This window comes from Canis lupus, chromosome 14, assembly GCF_011100685.1.
Source record: "Canis lupus familiaris isolate Mischka breed German Shepherd chromosome 14, alternate assembly UU_Cfam_GSD_1.0, whole genome shotgun sequence".
NCBI classification, from domain to species: Eukaryota; Metazoa; Chordata; class Mammalia; order Carnivora; family Canidae; genus Canis; species Canis lupus.
The window spans coordinates 12,934,435-12,962,059 of NC_049235.1; the positions used below are offsets into that span (position 1 = coordinate 12,934,435).

The following is a 27,625-nucleotide window of genomic DNA, read 5'->3' on the forward strand; positions in this document are numbered from 1 at the left end:
GATTTGTTCACAAATGTTTGGTGGTTGATACTAGATGTCTCCTAGGACCTTAACTATGTGCTACCGGCTGGGACTCTTCCACATGACCTCCCACATGGCTGCCTCACTGTTTTGCAGCAAAATGTCTGAGCTCTAAAGCTGAGCATCTAGAAAGAGAAAGCAGCAGGAGCAAAAAGTCTTATCACTTCTCACAGCCTAGGGTCACTAGGTCACACAGCAGCTTCTACTTCACTCTCTTCGTGAGGAAGTCACAAAATCCTGCCCAGGTCCAAGAGGACAGAAAGTAGACTCCGGCTCCTGAGGAGAGAGTGGCACAGTTCTGGAAGATGGTGGGGGACCAGAAAAATTTTTGGAAAATAAAATCTGTCATCCCAATGAATAAACCAGAAGATTATGATGGAGAATAGTGGAAGATAGTAAGAAATTGGCTGGATGGGAGCAGTATATGAGATTCTAAAAGAACTTGAAGAGTTTAGATATGCTTAGTAGGCAATTGGGCCCTGGAAGGGTTTTGAGCAAAGATTTCTTTGAGCCAGGACTCTTACTGAATTCCACCCCAGAGAGAGCTGTATATTGTGAACAAAGGTGAGCTTTGTAAAGCAGTTTAGGGGAAGGGTTTGATAGGCCTGGAGAATTCAGTTCCATTTATTCTCTGTGACTTCTTATCATCTCTACAGCTGTAAATTTCAAAAAGAGAATGATGGGAGCACTTTGGGGTATCTACTATATGCTAGACATTTCGAATATATTATCTTATATGAACAACACGAGAACAATCGGAGGCCAGTATTACTGTCCCCACTTGACAGAGGCAGGGACCAAAGTGCAAAAACATTAAATAACTGACCCAAAGTCAAATAGCTTATAGTTCACTGAACCATGATTAAAGCCCAAGTCTGTCTGCCTACAAAGCAAGGATTTTTCTCACCATGTGATGCTCATGACAATGTCAGGTCATGTTAGTGATAGCTTCATCATTTTGAAGATGAAAATTACATTTTACATAAAAAGATAAATAATATGGTTATTCCTCCCTCTATATGTCTTAATGTCAGGTAATGGAAAATGAAAGCAACAGAAATATTCAAATAAAATTCTCTGCTTTGGGCTTAGAATAAGAATCTTTTAAGAGCTATTGGAAAGGCAGAAGTTCTATCCCATGATCCAACTATCTGTAATACGGCCTTCCCCCATCCACACAGAGACACCCCTAAGTAAGTCAGAAAAGCATATTCTCTGAAGAACACAAAGGAAACCACAATAAGGTAGAGGAGAATTTGTAGAGACTATTTGGTCCTTCATTATTCTCTTTCTATCAAAAACAGTGTTCACACCTCATATTTCTTCTCCCTTGAAGCTGCATTTAGTGTTCTTACTCTGAAATTCAATCTGCAACCTTGACCCCATCTCATCCTCATGTCCAGGGACATGTCAGAGAGCTGACAATGCTAGTTTTTGGAACTTCTATAGCAGCCGTTCACTCCTATGCATCTAAAATGTCCTCTATTAATTGAAAAAAGGTGTTTGTGATATTACTCTTGCCAGTAGAATTTATATTCTAATAGGACATGTTGTAGGTATAAAGAATCAATCTAGCAGTAGGATTGCAGGCCTACTGAGGGGCTAAAAAGCACAATTTCTGTGGGTTCAAAGGGAGTAGTAGCACCTCCTCCAAATTTATCACATATACACTGATGTACTAATTTATTTCAAGTCTGACCCAAATCACTTTCATATGTAATTCCTCAGGAAGAGAGCTGGCTGAGACAATGATAATAAGATATTCCATAGTAATTTTGTTTTACTAATTAGAAAGAACATGCATGAGCATTATCTCACTTAAATTCACAAACATTGTGTGTGTAGTGGGGAGGGGGTTCTTAGCATTATTTTACAGATGAGAAAACTAAGACACAGAGAGTAATTAAAGATCTTAAAGCTATGTGGCAATGTTAGTGCTCCAATGTAGCCCTTCTCCCTGTAAGCCTATGACAAAAAGGCCCCTGCCCCCATTATGGGCATGTAAGAACTTTCTACCACTATGCCTTGCCGAAAGGAAATTTTTCCCACAGGAGTATGAGGCTCAAAAGCAGGAGTAGCAGAGATTCCCCAACAAACCACTTGCCATGGGTTTCAACTAGGGAGGGAGCCAGGGAAGCTCCCCATCTCCTGTTCCCATATGTACTTCACAAGGGTGTAGATGAGCACCAGCATCTCAGAGGTGAGGTTCTAACTCCTACTACATATGTCAACATTCCAGTGCAAGAACAGCTGAATAAGGAGGTAAATTTGCTACTAAGGAATTTATAGGAACCCCAGTCTGGTGACCAAAACAAGTATAGAGATAGATCCTCTACATCACTGAATGTAATGTGCCTTACAAAAGGTACAGGAAAAGTGCTCTTGCAAGTGTATGGATTGGAGACGAGCAGAAGCAGAAATGGGCTCTGCTTTACTCCCCATGCCCAGGCCCTGGGTCTCTTGGTCAACCCCCCACGTTGGTTCCCTTTGCTGTGGCCAAATCTGGGTGCACTGCCTCTCTTGGCATTTCATGGCCCAATGTGATAAGTAACTGATTTATGATGAGAAGGAAAGCCAGGCTCTCTCATTTGCATATTTTACCTTATGGAAATTTCCCTTCCATCTCATAACTCTCCCAGTGCTGGCATTTGGGTCATTTTCTTCTCCAGTTGGCTTTGTTAAACAGCCGCAAAATGTCTGGGCATTTGGCCACAGCAGAGGGGCAGGCAATGCTTGACTGAGATAAAGTGTATTTGACTTGGCAGGTGTGCCCAAAGCCCCTGAGGGCGGTGGGAGGTATGCTTTATCTAATTATTCACAGCCCTGCTGCTGGGGCAGAATGGGGCATTGGCCCAAGGATAGAAAAAGGCCACTCTCCTTTTAGCCCTAGCCCACCTTGGAGAAGGCAGACCTGGGTTTAGAACATCACCATCCGAACCAGGAAATTTGGACACCAGAAAATCTGACTAAACAATCAGGAAGGTGAAAATAATATAACCAGAAATCTTTCCCAGATACTTGCAGCTACCTCAGATCCAGGGCTTACTGCCATCTCACTCTGTGACCTTGGAAAAGTCACATAGCCTCGCTATGCCTTCAGTTCCAGCATAACAGAAATGTCGTCCTGCAGAGGTGCCCACCAAGAACTTAAGAGACGAAGAAATTGGACCATTGGAGTGAAAAGTTTGCGGACAAAATATGCTATATCATCATTACAGTAAACTGTATGCATACTCAATTTTTGGACACCCATGGCTAGGAGGAATTTTTTTAAAAAGGGCCACATTCGGGGATCCCTGGGTGGCTCAGCGGTTTGGCGCCTGCCTTTGGCCCAGGGCACAATCCTGGAGACCCGGGATCGAGTCCCACATCGGGCTTCCGGCATGGAGCCTGATTCTCCCTCTGCCTGTGTCTCTGCCTCTCTCTCTCTCTGTGTCTAAAATAAATAAATAAATAAATAAATAAATAAATAAATAAATAAATAAATAAATAAATCTTAAAAAGGGGGGGCACATTCTCAGGGTTTCTGAAAGAAATCTCTAGTGTTACAAAGGAGAGGAACTTCTGTGCAAAGTTGAAGATACAAATATCTACCTGATTAAGTGATCTCATTAAGGACAAAGACTCCATCTGTCCCATTCACTTCTATATCTTGAGTGCCTGGCATATAAGTACACTAAGTAATATTGTTTAAATGAATGAATGATGGACAGGGCCAAATTAGAACTAGACAAGTATGTCTACCCATATTTAAAGCAAAGTAGGCCCTCAGTAAAGTATTTTTCTTTCTCTTTTTCCCTCTTTCTTTCTTTTCTTCTTTCTTTGCCAATAACACAAAGCTTCTTACAGGTATGAAACAAACATCAAATATTTTTCAATAGTATTGAGTTCCTGAGCACATTTTTCTAATATTTTCTCACTTTGTTCTCTAGTGTTTACTTTATGACGAATTCATTTGTCTTCCATCCTTGGGGAGAGGATGGTGCACAAAAGAGAGAATGGTCGGCTGGGCTTCCCAGCTCTACCCTGGGAAACCATCCAAATCTATGAGTAGTACAAGGCCAGGCATGAATAGAAAAAAAAAATACATTTTTTTTTAATGACTTCGATAGAAATTTATGCTGGACTGGGAGGAGAGTGAAATGTTGCAATCTTAAATAAATAGACTGCTAGAATCCCAGAAATAATTGTCAACATTAAATTAAGAATGGAAAAAAAACTGTGCAAGTCAAAGTATACCTTAGAAATCATTCAGTCCAACCCCTCTATTCTACAGATTGGAAAATGAAAGCTCAAGAGACTGTCCAAGGCCACATAGTTCACCAGCAGCCAGTCATGGCCTTCTTCACCTTAGTTTCACCTTCTAAGCCAGGATGAATTCCTCGCCTGATGTATTTGCCAAAGCCAAAATCAGGAAAGCCAATTTCACTGGGCTTCTAACGCCTTACTCAAAAAGAATATTGGATCAAGATCCAGTGTACTTTTAGTGATTCTTGAATGAAGCAGACCATTTGGAATCAGCTTCTTTGAATAACAGTGTTGGCAGACATCACACAACTTTGGCCTGACAAAATTAAAAACAGCCAAGCACCCCATAATGGCTTCAGATTCTAACATGGACTCTGTGCTGATGTTGCAGACAGGGTACAGTAAAGACCACCGACACCTTTCAATGCACACAACATGCTCAGAGAGGATGTTGCTCAGCTCTAGTTCTGGCTCCGATTTCAGGTGATTTAATAACCTGGACAAGACCACTCACTGCTCTGAGCCCTCAGAGGAGCTGGAAGAGACATTTTATAAGTTCACTTCCACATATAAGTGTCCATGATTCCATTACACACCCAATTATCCTTTAAAAAAACTAAGCCGGTCACCCTTGAGCAATGCGATGAAAAGTTAGCCACCACATCAGCTTAACTAAGTTTCAGTACACTCAACAAAACCACATCTCATCCATAAAATGTGGTCTCCATTACAGCTCCTAAACCCTCTCTAACATGTATCAAAACAGAAATGATAATGCACCCTTTAATATCTAGGGGGTAATAAGGATTTCAAAGCTATTATTTTAAAGGAAAAGTGACAGGAGATTTATTTTTCTCTATTTTAGGCCCATTTTCTGAGCCCATTTTAACTCATAAAGAGGCTTTTCCATGGGCAATTGTGATATTTAATATCTTTAGTCTTCTACATAAATCAAAGCTCTTTTCTCCTTATAGGTGTGTTCTCTGGACACTCCCATTTGTCCACATCATTAGGTAGTGAAGAGTTTTAGCCTCATCCACACTCCGCAGAGTTCAAGTATCACCTCAACACAAGTACACAAAGAGATAAACAAAAGCCTCAGGAAGACTCTGTTGGAAGATCTTGGTATCATCACCTCTGGCTGCCAGTTCAGCGCTACCCATTTTCTTGCCTCTGCATCCCACCACAGTAACATCCTAAGTGGTAACAATCTAAAATACCAACACAGTGAGTGTAGCTATAATCAACTGTTTTTATTAATGATTTCTTCAAGATCCTGTCACAGTTCAATAAACATGGAGTTGTTCAACGTGGTTGTTCTAAAAGCAGCTAATAGTAGGATGTAATTTGGAGCAGCTCCGGCTCACTTACAAAACCCTTGCTCCTTTAATTGTGATTTCACAGCCCACTGACCAGCACAGCCTGGAGCAAATGCTGTGGCAGGAATAGTTAGCGTTCTGCGCTCTGCAGCGGGCCCCTCTCCCTGTTGTTTTTCCTGTCGCCCTGTGGTTGACTTCTCCTTTTTCAAAAGCTCAGTATAGTGAAGTACCTGCCAGTCTTTTCTTTTTTTCTTCACCTGGCAGGAGGCAGCCTATGGATACACCTATTATTTTGCTTTTTGCTTTGTTTTAACCTTTCTCTTCCTCACCATTGTTCTCAGAGCAGCAGCATGTGGCCAATACACACTTTGTTTTCTACAGCTGGCTGCCATTGATCCCTGTGATTAAACAATAGAATACCTCCTTCTCTGCCTAGGCTCACCCACATCAGTATCCCTTTTTCTTTTCTTTTTTTATAAACTAACCGTCCCCTTGGGAAGGGACATGATTTTCTAATGGGAGAAATTTGTCAGCAGGAATTCCCAGTCATTTGGGGAAAAGTAACAGGTCTCTATCTAGAGGAAGAACATATTTGAAGAGCCTTGCGCAGCATGTTACAAACACAGATGTTCCAAAATAGGCACCACATACAGACAAGATTTCATCCAGGGCTGGGGTCCTCACCTAAGTTTTGTTTTGTTTTGTTTTGTTTAAGATTTTATTTATATATTTGAAAGAGAGCGAGAGCACAAGAGGGGTGTAAAGGCAGAGGGAGAGGGAGAGGGAGAAGCAGGCTCCCTGATCCATCCCAGGACCCCAAGATCACTACCTGAGCTGAAGGCAGAGGCTTAACCAACTGAGCCACTCAGGTGTCCCCTTACCTAAGTTTTAAAGCCAGACTCCAGAGGTGCCTGAGTGACACATTCTGTTAAGTGATTGACTCTTGGTTTCGGCACAGGTCATGATCTCAGAGAGTCCTGGTGTCTAGCCCTACATGGAGCCCCACATCGGGCTCTACTCTCAGCACGGAGTCTGCTTAAGACTCTCTCTTCCTCTCCCCCTGCCCCCTGTCTCCCCTCACCCCTGTGCTTGTGCTCTCTCTCTCTCTCAAAATAAATAAATAAATCTTAAAAAAAAAAAAAAGCCAGACTCTAAAAGAGGCATCTCCTTATACCATGGAACTCAGATTCTTCATATGAAAATTGAGGGGATCAAAGTTCAGTCTCCATGACTTCTAAGGCTTTCTACTAAAATATTTTATAATGCACTAGTACTCAGATTTTAAAAACAAGTACATACATTGCATTGTGATGCAGAGAATGGTGCCATATGGAGGAAGGGGCAGTGGAACTAGTGCATGAAGAGCTATACTGTGTAATTTCTCATAGAATTAGGGTACTGTCCTGTTGTTCACCAGTTGTTGTAGAATCAGCTCAAAACCCTCAAAAGAACCCTAATCTTGTCATTTTGTCTCACCCATGGTGAAGGTACTGCCATTGTTCTGGATATACATATGCCAAGTCTCCACAACTCTAATAACATATTCCAGAAGAGTATGAGAGGGTAAATGTTTAAGAAGTTTGAATGAAGCTTGGCAGGTAGTGTGTACCATGGTTTATGATCAATGGCATGCTTTTGAAATATGCACTATGACCACATATGTAATATGTGTTCACTAGAATGAATAATGTAACCTGGACAAATCAAATGATGTCAACTCACTAGTCCCGTGAGCTAAAACATTGAATTAATATGTCCAGATCTGGAAAAATATGCTGAGTTAAGAACACAAAGGAAAAGCATAAAATATTATCTTTGTGTTTTCTGGAGGCTAAAGAAAAGGACCATAATGGAGAAATAAGAAATGAGTAAGGTGCTAGACACTGGTGATGCTAAGACTAAATTGAGAGAGACAAGTGATATTTGAATGTTTTCAAGTGGCCAGAGGTAAGGCATACGAATTTAGACAGTATATTGAATAGGCTGGTTGGAGAGAAGACAGGTGTGTGAAATTCAACCCAAGAGGTCTATAGCAGGCAGAACCAGACACCAGAGGAGATGGACACTATCCAACAGTGTTAGTGGAAAATGGAAAGCCAGATTTGAAGCTACTGCAGTCAAAAGGGCAACCAACATATGAGGAAAGCTCAAGTTTCAAGAAAACAATGTGTTCCTGAAATATTTGACTAGGAAGAATAATTAAAAACAACTTTCTATAAAATTATCTGTGACCTTTTTAAATGAGAGTCCATTATAAGCAGAAATGTGGAGCATCAGGAAGATGCTAGAAGCAGATGTCTGCTTATATACTCTCACATAATAACTGATGGTGGGCCTCAGTTTCCCAGTTGTCTGAAATAGCACCAGACCTCACAGAGGACAGGATGGAGATACTAAAAAATTAACCATATCTGGAAAGGACAGTAGTAGATGCAGCCCTTGGAACTCTGCACTCACAGTTTGCCATCCTACTTTGACATGATTATCTAGCCCAAACTGTGTGGTAGAGGCAAACAATTACAGCAAGGAGAGGAGGTATCTTTTGGTCCTTATTGAGTTTGGCACACTGGAGTACTCTGCCAACATTAGTTTGGGTGACTTTGCACATTTAGCTTTTAACGGCCATCACAGTTCCTAGAAACCATATTTTCTTGAATTTAGAAGGGATGCTGTCTCACTCATCCTTGCATCATAGTACTGACACATCATAGATTGAATAAGTGATTTTTAAGAAATTATTGAGCAGAATTCCTTGAACACTGGAACCTAATAAGGTCAAGGATTAATTCCATTCAACTTTTCAGAACTGTAACCATAAAAGCAGTAGTTGCCACATCTCAGAATGGGTTCCTCTGAGTGGAGCTTAGCACCTCTGTTGCCATCCAGCCTAAGCTGGTGAATCATGGATACCACGTTCAGGCTGCAGGCGACTGGTGTACTAGCTGATTGCACTCTGATTCCTGATTTCTGCTGACATACAGGAAGGAAAACACAGTGACTAGTTTCCAGTTATAATGAGAAGGAGGCCTCTGCATGGCCAACACTCACTCACAATGAGGTAAGCCCTCATTTTCCACCAGGGCCTCTCTCCAGGCAGTAAGGGATTCTCTCATGAGGGCAAGTATCGTTAATAAGCCCGCAGTTGCAAGTTTATGTCATTACCCCTATGGCCGATTTGTCATACAAAACCATTTTTTAAAAAATACATAGCTGCTCTATAGCTGCTCTACTTCTTCACTTGATCATTACTTTTTAAGTTTTCACTGAAGTGTAATATACAGACAGAAAAATGCATCTATTGTAACAGTGCTGCTTGAATTTTCACACACAACACCCCTCATGGAACAAAAACCCCAATCAATAAACAGGAAGTTACCAGCACTCAAGGAGGGATCTCATTCTTCCTTCTAGGCACTAACTTCCCAGATCCCCAAGAGTGAAATCCATCCTGACTTCCAACACCATAGACTACTTTTGCTTGATTTTGGCTTTTACACAAGCAGACTGAGACAGTGTACACTCCTTTGTGTCTCACACCACCCCATTCTTGCCTGGGGAAATGGGCCTTTGTGTAATATCAGAGTGTCATAATTTCATGCTGGTAAATTGGGTGTAACACAAGGAAAGGAAGGCATGCCTTGAGGCTGTGTTATAGGAGGGCTTTGTGTTCTACTTGGTCTTTTTAAAAATACAGATAAAGTCAGAACCACTTTAAAAGTTCAAGCTATACAAGAGACACGTTAGCCTGCTGGTTGAAAATCTATATGCCTCCAGTTATACAGCTTTGTGTGAGGAGCTTCCCACATTTAGATATATACTGAGACAGAGGGATCATTCTCCCTGAAAAGCATGCAGGGACTGGATAAGAGGGCATAGGGCAGCCCAGACTTGTCGGCACAGGCATAGCAGTTGCCATGGAATTTAAAGACTAATAATCATTACAGCCACAAGGGCCCAAACCCTTTGTACCTGAGGCTCTGATGCCTTGTGATAATTAAAATTAAGACCATTTGTGGGCAGAATCTTAAACATTCTCATCTCAGTATACAAGTCAGTTAATGTCCTAGTCCAGACAGACACAGAAGAGGTGTCCAGCCCTCTCTCAATAAAACTCAGTATGACAGGAAAGGATCAAGGGAGCAGGGATGAAAACATGTTTTTTTCAGGAGAAAGGGAATAAATCAATTTGCTAAGCACCTTGCATCTTTTTCTTAGGTGATCACTTTCCATTTTCTCCTGGCATTTTATGGTCTCTAGCACCCATAAACGCCAAACAAGCCAGAATTTACTGGACATCAAGGAGCTTTGAGGTCCCACCTTGCATCATTCAGTCAGCCAGTGATTTCTCCCAAGATCACATAGCTCCTAAGCATCAGCCAAGAGAAAGTCAGCATAATAGAAGACTACCACCAGGTGGTTCTGTTCACTAACTGAGGAAATAAAGACTAAGCAGTTAAAGTAATTCAATCCTGAAACAACAGGCTTTGGACTCTAGGTGGCTATGTGGAGAGTTCAGAATACCACCCCGCCACACACCAATTGCACTGAAGCCAATGGCAAATTATCCTCACTACTGAAAATTTTAATAGTAGCTAACAGTTATTGAGCTAATGTTTTGTATTATTTTATCTAATCCTATAAACAAACCCTGAGATAGGTACTACCATTGTCTCCATTGGATACATATATAAAATGAGGAATAGGAAGGTGGTCATATGCCAATATTATAGATTCAAACATGTGTTTGACTACAGAGCCCACATTGTACAACAATGGCTTTCAAACTTCTTTTGACCATGAGCCAGTAAGAAATTATTTTACGTTATAACCCAAGACATACACTCATACACATCAGAAAAAAAAAAAAAACCGCTTTAGAAGATAATACTCAACCTTACTATATGCCTTGGATCAGTGTTTTTGGCTTTCTCTATTCTATTTTAAATACTTCTATTTCCTTTTAAAATGCTCATTGTAATTCACTAATGTATTTCATGACACATGAATAGCTTGTGATCTGCAGATAGAAAAGCACTGATCAAAGAAGGCATTCTGCAATATTGCTTTCCCACGCTTTTCCTATTTGATTCTCTAGGAACAGATTTTAAGATCATATTGTTAATATACCCAGTTGTGTGCTGGTAAATGTTTAAAAACCAGATCTGTAGGATTTGTGAGGAGAAACCAATTGTTAATGTTTGCTGATTTCTACTAAGTAAATACTCCCATTTTGCTAATTTGAAGCTACCAACGTGATATCACTGACACACAGAATTGGGAAGAAATATGAATAATTGGCCGTTAAGAGCTCACATCAGCCGACTAAAGCACACCAATAATTTCCTCTTAAATTTTTCAACAAAGAAGAAGTGAACAAATATGTTTTAAAGTCACATCAGTCACCAGAGAACCCCATTACGCTGGAGATAACTCGTCAAAGGCATTTCATTGCCTGGCATTAAATTGGCTATTTGGTGAGGGAAGGATTATTCTCAGCCCAAAATTTCACAGTGGTTGATATGTACAAGTTGTTTCTAATTGAGTATGGAGTTCATAAGTGCTATAACTTGAAGAACACCAATTAGGTCCTCACACTGCAATATATGTACACTGAGGTTTCTAAAACCCAATGATTTATAATGTTTCTCTTTCCTTAAGCCACTGTTGTGGCCCATTGAAAATTTGACCATCCCTAACTGGTTAACAAACTAACTTGCATTAATGCGCTGAAAACTGACAGCTCAATATATCGGATGATTTCACTTGTCATAAGTAAGTTTCGAGAAAGTGGGGAATCTGATAAGAGTATGAAAGAAGGGACAACTAGAGTAGTTGCATTTCTAGGAAAATTTATTCATACATAGATAGAGTAACACAACAGGAACCATCATGAAGCCGGGGTCCATCTGAGATTCTGCATAGAATCAGGTACCTATGGTAGTGCATACCTGAGTAGGAGGAAAACTGCAAGATTAAATAAAATAATCTACATGAAACATTAATTTTAGTTTCTGGCAGAGGGTAGGTGCTTAATAAATTTTATTTTTTTAAGATTTTATTTATTTATTCATGAGACACACACACAGAGAGAGAGAGAGAGAGAGATTGAGATTGGCAGAGTCATAGGCAGAGAGAGAAGCAGGCTCCATGCAGGGAGCCCAATGTGGGACTTGATCGTGGAACTCCAAGATCATGCCCTGGGCCAAAGGCAGGCACTCAATTGCTGAGCCACCCAGGCATCCCAAATTTTAGCATCTTTAATAAAAAAGGAATGGGAAAAGAAGAGAGGTTCTACTCAGGAATCACCCAGGGACAAGTCACAAACATACTTCAAACTGACTTAAGCAGAAAGAAGAATTTGCTCTCTCACATAACTGGGAAATCTTAGCTGGATTGAATAGTCCATATAATATTGTCAGGTTTCACTATTTTTCTGTCTCTTGGCTTTGCACCTCAGGCTCTTGACTCAAGGTGGTAAGATGGCTGCCAACAGCTCCGGGCTTATATCCATTTCTCATAGAAAGAGGATGCTTTTCTCCTGATTATTCTAAAATGTGTTCTCAGATTAACCCTGGTTGGCAATGATTTGGTCACAGACTCATCCCGGAACTGATTGCTGTGGCCAGGGACATATCACATTCTGGTTAGTCATATGTATCACAAGCTACCTATCAAGCCAAGAATGGATTCACCTTACGTTATGAACATATGCATCAGGTTTCCAAGAAAAAATTATGGTACAGTTTCAAGAAAAAATTAGAAATGGATGCTAATCAGTCAAACTACAAGGAAAAATCCAGTTTTGTTCTAGCTAATGAAAATCTTGCTTAAAACTGAAACTTTCCCCATTTTTCCCAATATCTTATTCAGCAAGTCAATTCAGGGGTGATATTCAAATGTTTAGCAATCAGTATCATGTTATGAAAATGGACAGTAGCCCTACCCTTCGTGTTGGAACCTAAAGACCCTACTGTACCAGAATTTAACACTTTCCTTGCTGGGTCATGAGGAAATTGGGAGAAGTGATAGAGATAAGCCAGTGGAAGAACCAGAGCAACCAGGAAAGTGGAGGAAAATCCAGAGGGCTTAGTGGATTTTACTGTTCACTAACTGAATGGAAGTATTTTAATATTTTAACAACTAGTATAGCTGTACCAGGGTTTCATCTTTCATTGAATCTATTAACAGCTATATAATAAAGAAGAATATGTTATTGGCTATTGTCTATCTTTCAGAAGCATGGCCTCTGAATTATGGCATTGTTCTTTTAGCAGGGGGACTCTAGAAGGTGTAAAAAGGTTTTCAGCTAACAGGATCTAGGATAAATGCAAACATATACACAGAGAGAAGTAAAATCAAAGTATAATGGACAAAATGGTAGTGGAACTCATTTTTTCTTACCATTTTTTATTTTTGACAAATACAGTTTTCATGAACTCACTCTAACAATACCTGGTAACTAGATTTAATGGATATTCTTCTACAATAACCCATACATTTATCATTTCTGGTGCCCTTTATTCCTTCCTATATATTTGGATTTCCATCTGGTGTCATTTCCTCTTTGAAGTAATTCTTTTAACGTTTCTCATATTTTAAGTCTGCTGGCAATGAAATCTCTCACTTTTAGTTGCCTTAAAAATCTGTATTTCACCTTCCTTCTTGAAGCATATTTAAACTGGAAATAGATTTTTGGTATGTGACCAGTTTCCCTTCAGAACTTTAAAGATATCATTCTACTGCATTATGGCCACCAATGATTTTGATGAACAGTGAGCCTTCATTCATACTGTTACCCTGCATGTATGAGCTATTTTACTCTGTTTTCAAAGTTTTCCCTTGATCTTTGGTTTTAACAATTTGGCTATGATTTGCCTATAGTATAGTTTTATTTGTATTTATCCTGCTTAGGGTTTGCTGAGCTTCTTGGTTTTGTAACCTTATGTTTATTACCTAGTAAGGGGAATGTTCAGTCATTATTTCCTCAAGCATTTTTTTTTTACTTCCATTCTTTCTTCTCTCTTTCTGAAACTCAAATTGCACATGTATTAGGTTACTTAATATTGTCCAAGTGAACACTAAAGCTTTGTCCAAATTTTTTCAATGTCTTTTCTCTCTGGTCAAATTGGATCATTTCTTTTCATCTGTCTTCAAGGGTTTTGGGGTTTTTTTTAGTATTTTGTCATCTCCAATTTGTTGTGCCTCCTCACATGCATTTTATATTTAAATATTGTACTTTTGAGTTCTAGCATCTTTGTTTTCTTATGCTTTTCATTCTCTCATGAGATTTTTCATCTATTCATTCATATATTTAAATCTTTGAACATATTTATTATAGTCTACTTAAAGTTCTTGACTGCTAATTTCAAAATATGAATCATTTTAGGGCCTATTTCTATTGAATGCTTTCTCTCTTTACTCTGGGTCACATTTTCCTATTTTCTTATATAGCAAACATTTTTTTTATTGTATACTGGTTATTGTGGAATTATACTGAAGGCAGTCGAAGTTTTATCATCTTCCTTTAAGGGTTTTGAGTTTTGTCTTAGCAGGTAGTTAAATAACTGGTAGATAATTTTAGTTTTGTTAGACTTAGTTTTAGTCTCCTTAAAGCAGGTCTATTTAGATATAGACCTGTGACATGCCCCTCATCCCTGTGCTTGGCCCTTAGTTATAGAGGATAGCCTTTCTGGGAATCTAATTGAAAGTATAATAATGCTTGGTGTTGTCTCTCCACTTGAGCTGAGTTAGAACTTCATTGATTTTCCAATATGCATAACCTCTGATATTGACATTTATCTCTCAGTCTTCTTGCAGATAGATGATATCTGCCAGGCCTCACTGAGTCTCACCCTGTATATAACATGACCAGCCTTTGCACCACATAGATCTTCTGCTCACCATCTCTGTGCAGCTCTCTACCCTACAAAGTGCAACCACTTCAGAAGCCAAGAACTCTAATCGCTCCTTTTAAGGTCAACAATACTATCATTGCCCCAGGGCTGAAAGGTGCTCCCATGTAGAATATTGGGAAATTCATAGGGTAATCATGGAATTTCCCTCATGTGTCTCTTTCTCTCAAAGATCATAGCTTGCCTTATATATTTTGTTCAGTTTTATAGCTATTTTCAGCTGGAGGGGAGATTCAATACCAATTACTATGACTGGCCAGAAACAGAAGCCAGCTAAAGGTATTCTAACAGCGTCATATAGCGCTAGGCAAAGTTGGTGGGGTTTTAGATTTTTTTTTTAAATTTATTTATGATAGTCATACAGAGAGAGAGAGAGAGGCAGAGACACAGGCAGAGGGAGAAGCAGGCTCCATGCACCTGGAGCCCAACATGGGATTCGATCCCGGGTCTCCAGGATCACGCCCTGGGCCAAAGGCAGGCGCCAAACCACTGCACCACCCAGGGATTCCGGGGTTTTAGATATTTTACCATTTACCTGCTAAGGAAAACTTGAGAGATGGGTATGATATCTGGAGGGAAACCGGTATGATAGGTGTTGACATGTGTTCTCTTTCATGAGACTTTATTGGGCAATAATGATAAAAACTTCCTTAGATCCTAATTGTATATTTACTTCTCACTGTTACCTTGAATAATTTGCATTACAAATTTCTCTCTTTCTCTCTCTCTCTCTCTCTCTCTCTCTCCCTCTATTCAGCAATAGGTAATGTAATTCTTTCCAACCAGGAAGCTGTAAATTCATTGTGCAAAATACTTTGACATTATTCAAGAGAAAGGACTGTATACACACCAGACATTATAAATAACAGCCAGTTGATAGATCACATGACCAAGAGGTAAAAATGTTCCCCTATGAAGAATATTTCTCCATTTCTTTCCTTTACCATTTTGTCCAGAGCTACAAGGAAATCTTTTGACAAACCCAGTTTCTGTATTCTCTATTCATGCTGACAGACCTGTAACTTCTATTAGACTTTGCAGCTTCTAAGAGGAAAAGGACAAAGGTAGGCTGCAGGGAATTGGGGGAGGCCCAAATTCAAGGCTTTGTAAGGAAGTTAGGAAATGTAAGGATGAAATAACAGCTGAAATGGCAACACAAACACATACACACAGAAAAATACTGTGCAGTTTGTGGTGTTTAGAACAATAAAGATTTACTTCGATGAAAAGTGAATAAGTCTTTCATATAATCTCTATTGAATGAAGCAGGTTAGTATTATTGATTGGAAGTAAATTACCAGCAATTTCCCTAAGAACTAAAGTTTAGCACAATTGTAAATTTGTTTGCCTACCTCATAAAAACACTCTTTTCTAAATTCAGAGAATAAAGGAGATAGTATATGTGATTTTTTGCAGGGGGCAAAGAGTCAAAGTTGAAATAGTAAAGTGGGAGTTTCTACTTTTTTATCTTCAGTTTCGCTTTCTGCCTCCATCATCTCAACTGGCAGCGTCTCCTTCTAGATAGCCACCTAGGGTTTTGGGGCTTCTGTGTTCTCTGTGAATAAAACAGGCTCAAGGAAAGAGTCTGGTCAATTCATTTCCACTACTTGACCTAAGTTTTCGGCTATACAAAATTTTATGTATATTGTGGTATCTCAAACTTCCTCAATCTAGAAAATGTTGAGAGACAGCAGAACTGTCCTCCATAACTTCAAATCTAAATACATTGGTCTCGCCTCCACACTTCTTCTGCCTTGTCATTCATGCATCATGGAACCTGGACTGCAGGTTCTGTGTTGTTTTTCATTCTTCATTATTCACACCAATGTTTGTCCTAAACTCTATAATTTTTCTAGTTTCACTTTATATATTTTTTCTTAAAAATTAGCAATTCAAAGTCAAAGGAAGATTGAGAGCTATTTGAGTCAAGTTCTCTAAGTGCTAAAGTTGATTTTTGACCTATTATAAAATCACTTTGGGGGGAAAAGAGTTGTCTTTTCAGCTATCTTCTTCATTATCTGCAGGGAATTTCCAAATTACTTTTCCAATCCCTTGACCAATCTCTCAAAAACTTACATGCTCCTTGGAATTTAGCATTTAACCAATATTTGACAACTACATATGTGAGGCACTATGGGAAGAACAGAAATGTCTAAGGCATTGTCCTTGAAATGCAATAGCTCAATCTAATGAGGAAGAAAGAAAGAATGATTTTCAGGGGCACCTGGGTGGTTCGGTCAGTTAAGCACTTGCCTTTGGCTCAGGTCATGGGATCCTGGAATCTAGTCTTGCACTGGGCTCCCTGCTCAGCCTGGAGCCTGCTTCTCCCTCTGCCTGTCACTTCACCTGCTTGTACTCACTTTCTCTCTCTCTCTCTCTCTCTCTGTCAAATAAATAAAATCTAAAAAAAGAAAGAAAGATTTCCAATTGCTAAATTTCTATTTCAAAAAACTAGGCAAATAAGTATAAAACAAAATATGATCATTATAACAAACATAGAACAAACTATACAGGATCAGCAAATGGAATTAGACCACTTTACAGTTGTAGTAATTTAAACTAGAAGTTTTAAGCTATATTCGCTAAAAATGACTGGGTTTTAGTCAGCTACTCATAACAATCTCTTAAAAACTTCTGGAAAAAATATGTTTGTTGCCTAGTAAGAGTAAAAGATTCAGAATTGCGCATGATACATACTGCTATTAAAAAATGTCAGTAAGCTACAGGCTCTGTTTACCCAGTTGAAAATGGCAGTTCAAGAACAAAGGCCATGTCTTTTATTGTCTATAATTCTGGCAGCTGAAAAAAAAATTACCAGAAGTGCAACAAAATTTCATAGATTATCAATAACCCCAAATTTTCTCCAGATCGTTTGGATGTGCAAGGCTTTGAACACTCAAAGCCCGTCAGCAACTTAAGGGTTTCTTTTTAGGAGAGAGTGGTCATGGTGGCTAGCATGATATCTCCCCTGAATAAACTACTTATTCATTGAGTCCAACTGGATTTCATTTTCAACACCCGGTTCCTGGGCAAAGTCAAGAGAGGAAGGAAAATACATATTAGCATACACAGAGTATACGAATGCTTCTTGCCCACACATTCCAGGGGTTATATTCACAGCAAACCTCTGAGGTTCTATTAATGCACTGATTAATAAAACATTGGTGAGCAGGTTGCCTACAGAGAGGGCTACACATGCTTGTTTATAGTTGACACATCACTCATCATCCCTGAACGGAGAACTTTGACTGCAGAGCTGCCATTCTCCAGCTGCATATGAATGTGGCTGCAGTGGGGAGCCTGTTTATCTGGGGAATGTGCTGCTGGCTGATTTATAATGAACGGAACTTGAAAAGAAGTGGTTGGTGCCCTTTCCCACAATCGGATAAGCTGTTACTCAGAGATAAACAGTTGCATTAAATTAAGCATGTTTGTCTATTTTTCAATGTTAAATTTTAATTTCCTGTTCTTTTAGCTCTCAGGGCTTCATTTTAAGTAATGCTAAGTGTCTTTAAAGTTATTCATGGCCCTACAGTCTTAATCATTTTAAATTTTGCTTTAAGGAAAAGGTAAACAAAAAATACTAAGATCGCATATTTAAACATTACTCTAATTGATTTTTAAGTTGTAATTCTCCAGGACTACACTGAATGTTACTCAAAGATGTCTTGGCAGAGGGCTTAAAGGAAAAATATTTTACATAACATTGTCAACTTCTTTTTAAGATACGTATATCTAATTTTTAAATGTTTTCATGTAATATTTAATGGATTGCTTTTTGAGTCAAGCACTTAATTACACCTTCAAAGAAACCTAAGGTACGCTGCTTTTTAAGATTTTCATAAATGATGGAGATAGTTGGTAAAAACAGATGAGTTATCTTTCTGTTGCTTTCTAAAGAAAAATACCTAAGCATTTAGAAAGTCGTTTGACAGCAGAGATAATGTCCATTTGTTTGCAATTAAAGTTTATATTCTGCAGAGCCAGCTGATGGCCTAGCACACACATAGTGGGTGTTCAGTAAATATTTGAGTGAATGCATCTCTGATGCTTTGAAATAGGATAATATGCATGCTTTTAATTTAGAATTCTCCTGACTGAAGCTTTCACTTAAGTAAATGTAGGTCAACCTGAGGCCACAACTCTTCTAGCTGCATAGGGACCCATGTCAGCAGCAACTGCCAAATACAAAGACAGCATTTTTCTCTGGCATCTTTACAGAGTTAATTCCTCTAGTTCTACCTGTTAGCGGTGCTACCATCAAAGAGCATAATAGGATAAGAGTCCTTGGGATGGTTAGGTAGGTGATGAAATAAAATAACCACTTTCTCTATTTTAGTTCTCTTTTCCTGTGCCACAAGTAAAATAGTAAAGAGTCATCTGCAAACATAATAATCATGGATGTCTCTATTCCTTCAAGAAGCATTTGTTGAATACCTTCTACATCGCAGGCAGACACTCTGCCAAGCCATGGATACACAAAGATAAATAAAACACAGCTCCTACCTGTGAAACAGATAGACTAATATGTTTTAGGACTTTTAGTGTGTAATGTGACGTTCCCTTTCAAGTCTGCTTCAGCAAAGAGCATTTTTTCTCAGAAAATCTTTCTTCAGATTCAAAAGATATCCATATTTTTTCATATATACATGGTAATATTGTGTTGATGAGCTTCTTTTAATTAGCTATTCTCTTTTATTAGGCACATAAAACAATTATTTTATAGAGCTATTTCTGCTGCTTTATCATTGATAATCATCACAGTGTCTTTTGCCTTCCATGGCAGTTTTGCTTCAAAGGGAACTGCACATACAGATCAAAGACAGACCAGAAATTGATATGAAACCAAAAAAACCCTACTACAATATCAACTTTTTAAAAAATTATTATTATTAGATTTTCTGGTGCACTGTGGCAGATCTCCCAGAGAGGCTCTGGGCTAACACTGAGCATTCCAATGACTGCTGTTGTCATTGCTGAGGCTCACACATAAATAAACAAAACAAAACCCAGATGACTCTTGTGTCTCAAAAAAAAAAAAAAAAAAACATCACTTGCTCCATGAAGAAGGAACAGAAAGCATTGGGAACTCAGGTTTTAAAGGGCACTGCTAACATGAAAAGGGAGAAATGTCAAAAATGTTGAAGTACATACTGGAATAGTTCCTGTTTCTATTTTTTGTGAGTTTTGATTTTTTTTCCTCATACCTCAAAAATCCTCAGTGTTTTGCTATTCTATTTATTCCCAATGAGCAGACAAGGAAACAAAAAAAGAATGATAATAGTAAAAATAAACATTTCTTGAACTAGCTACAGTAGGGATATAAAGCAGGAAGTAAACAATTTCACCAGGGAAGGAAGATAAGAAAAAAATTCTCAGACTTTTCTAGTGGTGACTATTGAGTCTTAAATGTTAAGTGGGTGATTACTAGAAAATGAGTATAGAAGAGCATTCGCGGCAAAGGGAAAAACACGAGTAGAACCAAGGGGCCATCAACATTCTAGATATCCTCTCAGATAAACATGGTTCAGTAACAGCTGGAGCATAAGATGTGAAGGCAGAGGTGGGATGGAACTGATGGGCATGGTGAGCAGTAACACTTGAGAGCTAGCCAAGGATAAGATCATAGAGCACAAAGAAGTCAATTCGTCAACCTAGAGGCAAAAGGAAGTCAGTATAGATTGACGGGAGATGGACCATTCTGAACAATTAAGATTATGCATTATTCAAGTACCTCCTCCAACAGGACACCATTCAGATTATTATCATTTGCTAATCTATCACACAGGTTGTGTGGCTTTCAGACATCCTGATTAAGTTTAGATGTGGCCAGAAGAGCCCCCTCCTTCATAAAACCTACCAATACATAATTATGCACAAAAGCAGAAGGGCAGACAGGTATACCAAACCACACACAGGGACAGGCACCTGTACCGTGTCAGGAGAACTCTCCAGGAATCCCTACTATCACTTCTCTCACCAGATTCTAAAAATAGTAAGCTTGCCTCCTCCGGGAGAAGGGCAGTGAACAAGCAGAGCGAGGGAGCTGGCCAGTGCTTGCTCTAGTGCTAGGGAGATGGTTGGCAAGGAGTACAACAATAGGCCCATTGGTTTGTGTGCATGCAAGCAGGCTACTCCACACCAGGATTTTGGCAAGCTCCCTGGGAAGACCCCAGCCTATTGTCAAAAGCAGGATCCTCATAATAGGGCTTTGCCTGATTCCATTAAGCCGTTTTGTAAAAAGAAGCTTGATCTATGGAACTGTCCTAAATTACAACCTACTACGGAAACCCCCACACTAGTAATCACTATACTCTTCGAAATTAGAGGGCCAAATCGGGGCTTGCCTAACACTGGCTGGAGGAGACAGCTATCAGCCATTGGACTTTCTTCATCATCTGTAGTACAGGTTATACAATAATAAATTTGAAAATTTTGTACTTGAGAAAGGTTATTATCTTTCCCTTCCTCATGAAAACATGCTTTTAGGGCCTGCAGCAGCTGTACAGGAATCTACTGCTATGGTCCTGTTAGTGATAACAAGAGCCTCACACAGCAGAGTTATAAACAAGGAGGTGGCTTTGAGAGATGTTAAATGGGTAGACTTTACAGGACTTAGTGGCTAATTAAGTGTGGGAGGGAGTTAAGCAGGAAAAGCTCCAGCTTGCAGGTTTCTGGCTTGAGAAGCTGGGTACAGAGATCCATTCACAGAGATAAGGGAGAAGTTATAGCTTATCGACCTTGAGATGTCAGAGGGATGTGTAGGCAGATCTGTTTAGGAGGCAGACAACCTAGGAGTCATTTCAGTGATAGTTAAAACGGTGAAAGCAGATGACCTACAGGAATGCAGTGGGGGAGGAGGGTCCAACAATGGAATGTGAGATGTAGAAGCAAAAGAACAGAAACTTAGGAAGTTGGAGCAGGTAGAAAGGAGTCAGAATTTCAAATGAGGTCAAGTAAAATGAGGACTACAGTGGGGTTAGTGAATTTGGAAACTAGTAAATAAGTAGTAGCTTTTTCCAGAGCTTTTTAAATTTTATTTTAGAGATTAAAGGCAGAATCTTGATTGCAGTGGGCTGAGAGTATCTGGAACAAAGGGAGATCAGGAATGTGGTGGTAGAAATGAAGAAACAGTGAAAGATTTCCCATTGCTCTGTCCCCAAATGGAAAGAAAAGAGTGAATAAAAAGGAAAGGTCTATAAAGGAAGCTGAAAGAGAAGGGGTAAAGACTCATATCCAAGTTACTATCCTACCAACAGCAGAGTCAATGACTAAATAGATGGAGTTCTGAACTTAGCATTAGGAAAGCTAGAAAACACTACTTCCATTCTAGGTACACTTTGTCAAGTCACTTAACTTCTTTAGTCCTCGGGATCCATTTCTGGGAGATGGGAGCATTAAGATCTATGTCACTATGTGTTGTAAGGACTGGGTGAGGATATCTGTGGGAGAGTGCCTGGTGCAGGGGTACAGTATGTGTCTGCTAAATGGTAACTTGAGTCATGCTCCCTTCAAAGGTCTGATGGGGGGGGGGGCATCCATATAATCACTATTGTTTTCTTTACCATTTTTGTTCATATAATTTTTATCTCTTTAGGAATTTGGTGACAGGCTCTGTTAGTCTGTTCCTCCCTTATTTGAAGGACAGGCAAAAGATCCAGTCTGGAAATGAGAGAGGAGGCCTAGTGGGCAACATTGGCTTCATCCATTGATATCTCCCAGAGGTACAGAAACGGGATTCATGAAGATGTTGACAAGACTCCAAGTTCTTACGTTAGCTTTGTTTTCAAAGGGATTTTTACTCTCTTTAGGGGACCATAACTTTTTGAGGAGGGAGATTAAAATAGAAGGGGACCTTGTTTTAGGGGGCCTGTTTCCTATTAATGAAAAAGGCACTGGAACTGAAGAATGTGGGCGAATCAATGAAGAACGAGGGATCCAACGCCTGGAAGCCATGCTGTTTGCTATTGATGAAATCAACAAAGACAATTACTTGCTACCAGGAGTGAAGTTGGGTGTACACATTTTGGATACGTGCTCAAGGGATACTTATGCATTAGAGCAATCACTGGAATTCATCAGGGCATCTTTGACTAAAGTGGATGAAGCTGAATATATGTGTCCTGATGGATCCTATGCCATTCAAGAAAATATTCCACTGCTCATTGCAGGGGTCATTGGCGGCTCATACAGCAGTGTTTCCATACAGGTAAGATGGGCCAGTACTATTACTAAAATGCTGTGTCTCTTTGGTTTTATGTCGCAGGGAAACAAAAAGAAAATGTCCTAATAATTTCATTAATGGATGATATTAACAATATAATTGATGATGTCTATGGGTATTTGATAATACAGTATTGCAAACCGAACCTTTCTCTGGCAATGAAAATTATTTAGAAGGGTATCAGATAGCTACTATAGCATAACAAACTACCCCAAAATTTAATGACTTGAAATAATAATTATTTATTATTATAGTTTATAATTCTGAAGATCAGCTGGAGTGAGCTGATCAAGGCTGGGTTCAGGTTCTACTTCAGGTTGTCCCTTATCCTCCACCTGGAATCAGTGGGCTTGCTCAAATGTGTTCTCAGAGAGATGGCAGAGGTGCAAGGGAATGCAGACTTAACTACACAGGCCCCTTCCAGGCTTCTGCTGATGGCATATCTGCTAGTATCCCATTTACCAAAGCAACTGACAAGGCTCAGCCCAGAATCAAGGAGCAGAGGAATGTGTCCTGCCCATAGGACAAGTGCTACAAAGTTACGTCACAAAGGATGTGGATATAAAGTGGCATGATGATTTGAAGCCATCTATACAATAAACTACAGGAAGAAACAACATTGAAATTATTTTTTACACTAATTTATACTAAGGCGTCATTTTGTTCAGAGATAAATCATAAACAATTTCTCATGGTGTAAATCTGAAAATGTACACAAAAAAGCCACTGAATTACTACCATAAGAAAAAAAAAGGAAACAATTCATCATGTAACAAGCTAGATAAAAAGCTGACAATTGGCTCTCATAATTTTGTTGGGAAAAGAAGGAACGTATTATTCAAACTCTAGCAATACTCACAGGGCCATGGAATTTTAGAGACAGAAAAGAGCTGAGAAAATTGTCTAACTCAACCTTTTCATTTTCCCAAGCCCCAGAAAGACTAGTTTCATGACAACACCCATTGGTAGGTAGCTCAAGCATTAGAACTCAGATCTTGTGTACTTTTGTGCTCTTTGAACCATCCCATATGATTTCTATGTGTTAGTTGTAGTTCAATATTTTTTGTTTCCTACCAGATTACTACAATCAAAGCCCCAAGCACTAAAGGAAGTCATATTACATTCATGTTGTCTTTATATGTCACAAACCACTTAATTGGCTCTATTTGCCTTGGAATAATCTTTTTTCTATCTCCCAGATTCTTGCATTTAAGATTCTTTGCTGTTCTAAATGAGGTAATTCAAATTCTTTCCTTCTTCAGAACACACCCTCATATTATGAGTAATTAGGATAATTGGTTTTCCATAAACATCCTTTGACTTCATTAGGTGAATAGAAAATATTGCACATCTCAAAGCATATTATGTTAATTTTGCCGCTATTTCTATATTTGGATCAGGAGAGATGGGATTTGCTATTTGAGAAGAGAGAATTAAAAATATGTATCTGTCATCTTTCAACAATAATTTCACCAGATGAGTGTCAATAATTTTATAAATATTTATGATATACCCGATATTGCCACTGGTAAGGGATTACACATATACTTTTCTGATCTTAGTTTCTCCCAGTGCAGTAAATAACATTCTATAGCAGATGTGTAAATACCTATTTTTCCAAAGTAATTAACAAACTATGCCAGGCACATAGATTTTTTAAATCTAATTTTACTTATTTACTATCTGAGTATATCCTCAAAAAAGGGCAGATTGTTTTAGGGAAAAAAAACATGGGCTATTAAAATCCTGTACAAGTTCACAAGGAAAGAAGCTACTTCTTAATCTTCAAAGGACCTGGCTTATTATTTCATTTATTTGGACAATATTACCATAAAGTCACAAATGCTGATATGGTTTCTGTCTCCATAGTATAAATAAGGAAGCCAAAAGTATTATGCTATAATGAAAAGGATATCAATTTTTTACCAGAAAGACTTGGATTTTAATTCCATCCCCATCATTGACTAACCTACCTGTAAAATAAGCAAAATAGCATGTATCTTGTCAGGTTGTTCAGAGGATACATTAAACGTATCTGTGGGAAACAGCTCACCAAAACACTAACAGATACAATAAATAGTAACTATCATGTCCCCACAATAACAGGAAAATGTCAGTGGAAGAGCCATACCTAAAACCAACTCCGAGGCCCTCCCAGTGGCCAAACCATGGTTGAAGCCCCATGTACCTCAACAGCAAGTCACCCCCTTCTGTGTGTTCTGCACTGTGACAAGGGTAGAAAGACCACTAACATAAGAGTGAACACAGCCTTGGCCTCAAGGAACTTAAAATCTGGCTCCAGCTACAATACTTCTATGAAGTAACAGTAACTACAATTCAGAATATGTTTATGTGGCTCACAAGGTCAGAAACGAAATTTAGAAAGGTTCTGAGGAAGACTGATAGAATGACAGTTGCATTGGAGAAAGGCTACATGGATCATGTAGGCTACATTCAGCATCATGAATGAGATGCTGGATCTCAGGAAACCAATTAGAATATTGTGGCAGATGTCTGTGTGCCAAGGGAAAAGCCTTGACATGAGGAAGGGGGTGAGCTGGAGAGGAAGTGCAGAGAGGGCTTCACTTCCTCCTCCACAGGACGCCTCCTGGTGTCATGAATGCTGAGGCTCTGACTAGATCACACACAGGCTGGTCCCAGCCAAGGTAAGCTAGAAGGTAGAGCAATTTGTCTATACACCTAACTTCACACACTCTTCCAAGGGTCCAAGAGACCCTTCCTCAAAGGGCCTTGCTTTCAGCTAGGTATTGTGAAAGAAGAAAGGTTTGAGGAAGCTCTTAGCTACAGAGCTAAGAATTAAAGTGTGTTATCTATTTGAAACAAGCCTTTTAATAAGAATTTTAAAACAAGTAGTCAAAGGCATTCCAAAGCGATACATTTCTGATGGTGAACTGAAAGCACTCTTACACACTAACAGAGAAAATATTTTAGGAGAGTGGCTTTTTCAGGGTACCCCGCATACTCACCTACTGCTCTTGGACTGATTCTCATCACAGGCCCCGATGTTGTAACTATAGTGACAGCATGTAGCTAGTGGCCACAAAGATTCATTCACATCAGTCAACACGCCAAATCCAATTTTAAGTACTTTTGACTTCCTGAATATTTACTAGGAAGTACTTTGCTTGAACCGAGCAGAAGGAAAAAAGAGGGTGAAGCCATGGAAGAAATGTACTAACATGAATCCACCACACAGTTAAAAATTCCTATCATCTAAGTGTAGCTCCCAGTCCCAAACCAGATCACAGAGTTTTCTGTCACAAAATTGCCTGGTGAGAGAGAGAATTTTAGAAAATGGTAATAATCTCCCCAGGTGAGCCTAGATTACTTCATTGGTGGGATTGCTCCAGGAGATGCTTTCTCTCCAGCTTCCTCTTCTTTCATTATCTCCTCACAGAAAAGAACTTTCTGGAAGTCAGCAGTGGAGATGCCCCTTGCTGTGTTAGCTCATACAATAGGCATTGTTTGCAGAGAATGAAAACTGCCTGAAAGGGGAAATTCTTAATGATTTGCTGAGTTAAACTGTATCACCATGGATGAAGACCTTAATAATTATTTTCCCAATGCTCTTACTAAGTAGTGCAAACTACTCTGTGGTTGTCCTTTTTATAAAACAACAGTATTGATTTCTTAACTGGATAATCAATGAAAGCTAGCATCAAAAATCCTTCTTTATTAGCAAATACACGTGGGGTCTATTCACCCCCTCTGGTGAATCAGTGTCTTTTCAAAGCATTTTAAAGATGATTCTGCTCTTCTCTACAAGCCTGCAATCCACCCACTTTGAGGGAAAATAGTATTTATTCAAGAAGAGGATCAGGTTGGTTGCTTTAGCGCAGCAATTGTCTTACATGGTACTTATTTTGAAGCATTGTTTATGCTTGTGCTTTTTTAAACAGACCGTAGTTAGAGCTCCTCAATTGTCCATTCAAAAATGTCCCTTGAATCCTTCCCAAAAATGTTCCTCACTCCTTTTCAGAGGCTGTATCATTTCTTCAGCTTTTCTTGCAGTGTGGAACACATTTTAACTGAACGTGTAAGTATAAATTGACCCAGTTGCTGTGTCCCTGAGTGTTAAACTGACCTCAGCAACAAATCGGGACATGGGTTAGATGGCATCTACAAGGTGAACTTATAGAAAGGGAGAAGAGAGCCTTGAGAGTTTCTCACTACTCCTTTCTCATGCCTGGTATGGTTAGATGCTTTTACAGAATTTTTAGTAATATCCATATCTGAGGACCTCTCTTACCCTGGGAGAGGGTCATTATAACATTCTTATTTATCATGACATGGATTTGGATATGCCATGCATTGCTCACATCATGTGTCTGACAAGAACAACTCCTTAAACTAAATCCCCTGCAGTAAGTATAACAGTAAGTAAGTTTCTAGATGGGACAAGGGGAACAGCACAATCAGACACCACTCTATTATTCCTCCATCCAAGTCCACAGTGCAAAAGAGGTCGACCATGGATGGGTCAGTTTGCATGAAGCATTACCTTCCCTCAATGTTTCATTCCTCCTTTAAATTTAAATGCTTTGGGAAGAGTCATACATGAATTGCTAGTCTTATTATAACATGCAGTTAGCTGTGTCCAAGTATCAGACAGACTGCTAGATGGAAAAATTTATACTTTTTCCATGGATATGTAAGATGAATCTAGAGTAGAGTTTCTCAACGTTAGCACTATTGGGCTGGAGCTGCCCCTGTGCTTTGTGGGAGGGTTTGTGGCATCATTGGCCTCCACCCACTAGACTGCATGCCAGTGGTACCTGAAGTCATGAAGTTGTGACATCCAAAAATGTTTCCATGCCTTGCCAAATCACAAAGTTATGGTCCTTCCCCACTGGCAATCACTGACCTAGAACAAGGCACAC

At 39.2% G+C, this 27,625-nt stretch overlaps 1 protein-coding gene across 3 annotated transcripts in view; it reads left to right on the plus strand.

Moving 5' to 3' along the window:
- Positions 1-27,625, plus strand: part of GRM3 (glutamate metabotropic receptor 3) — a 209,358-nt gene that overhangs the window by 97,596 nt on the left and 84,137 nt on the right. Inside the window, exon 2 of one of the 3 annotated variants that reach the window (XM_038556665.1) lies at positions 22,098-22,709. The exons of 1 other annotated variant lie outside the window; for it this stretch is intronic. In XM_038556665.1, the coding sequence (XP_038412593.1) occupies positions 22,242-22,709 (468 nt within the window). In that variant the 5' untranslated portion in view covers positions 22,098-22,241. Of the gene's footprint in view, positions 1-22,097; positions 22,710-27,625 lie in introns of those variants that run through there. One more of the 3 variants, XM_038556666.1, reaches the window with a different exon arrangement.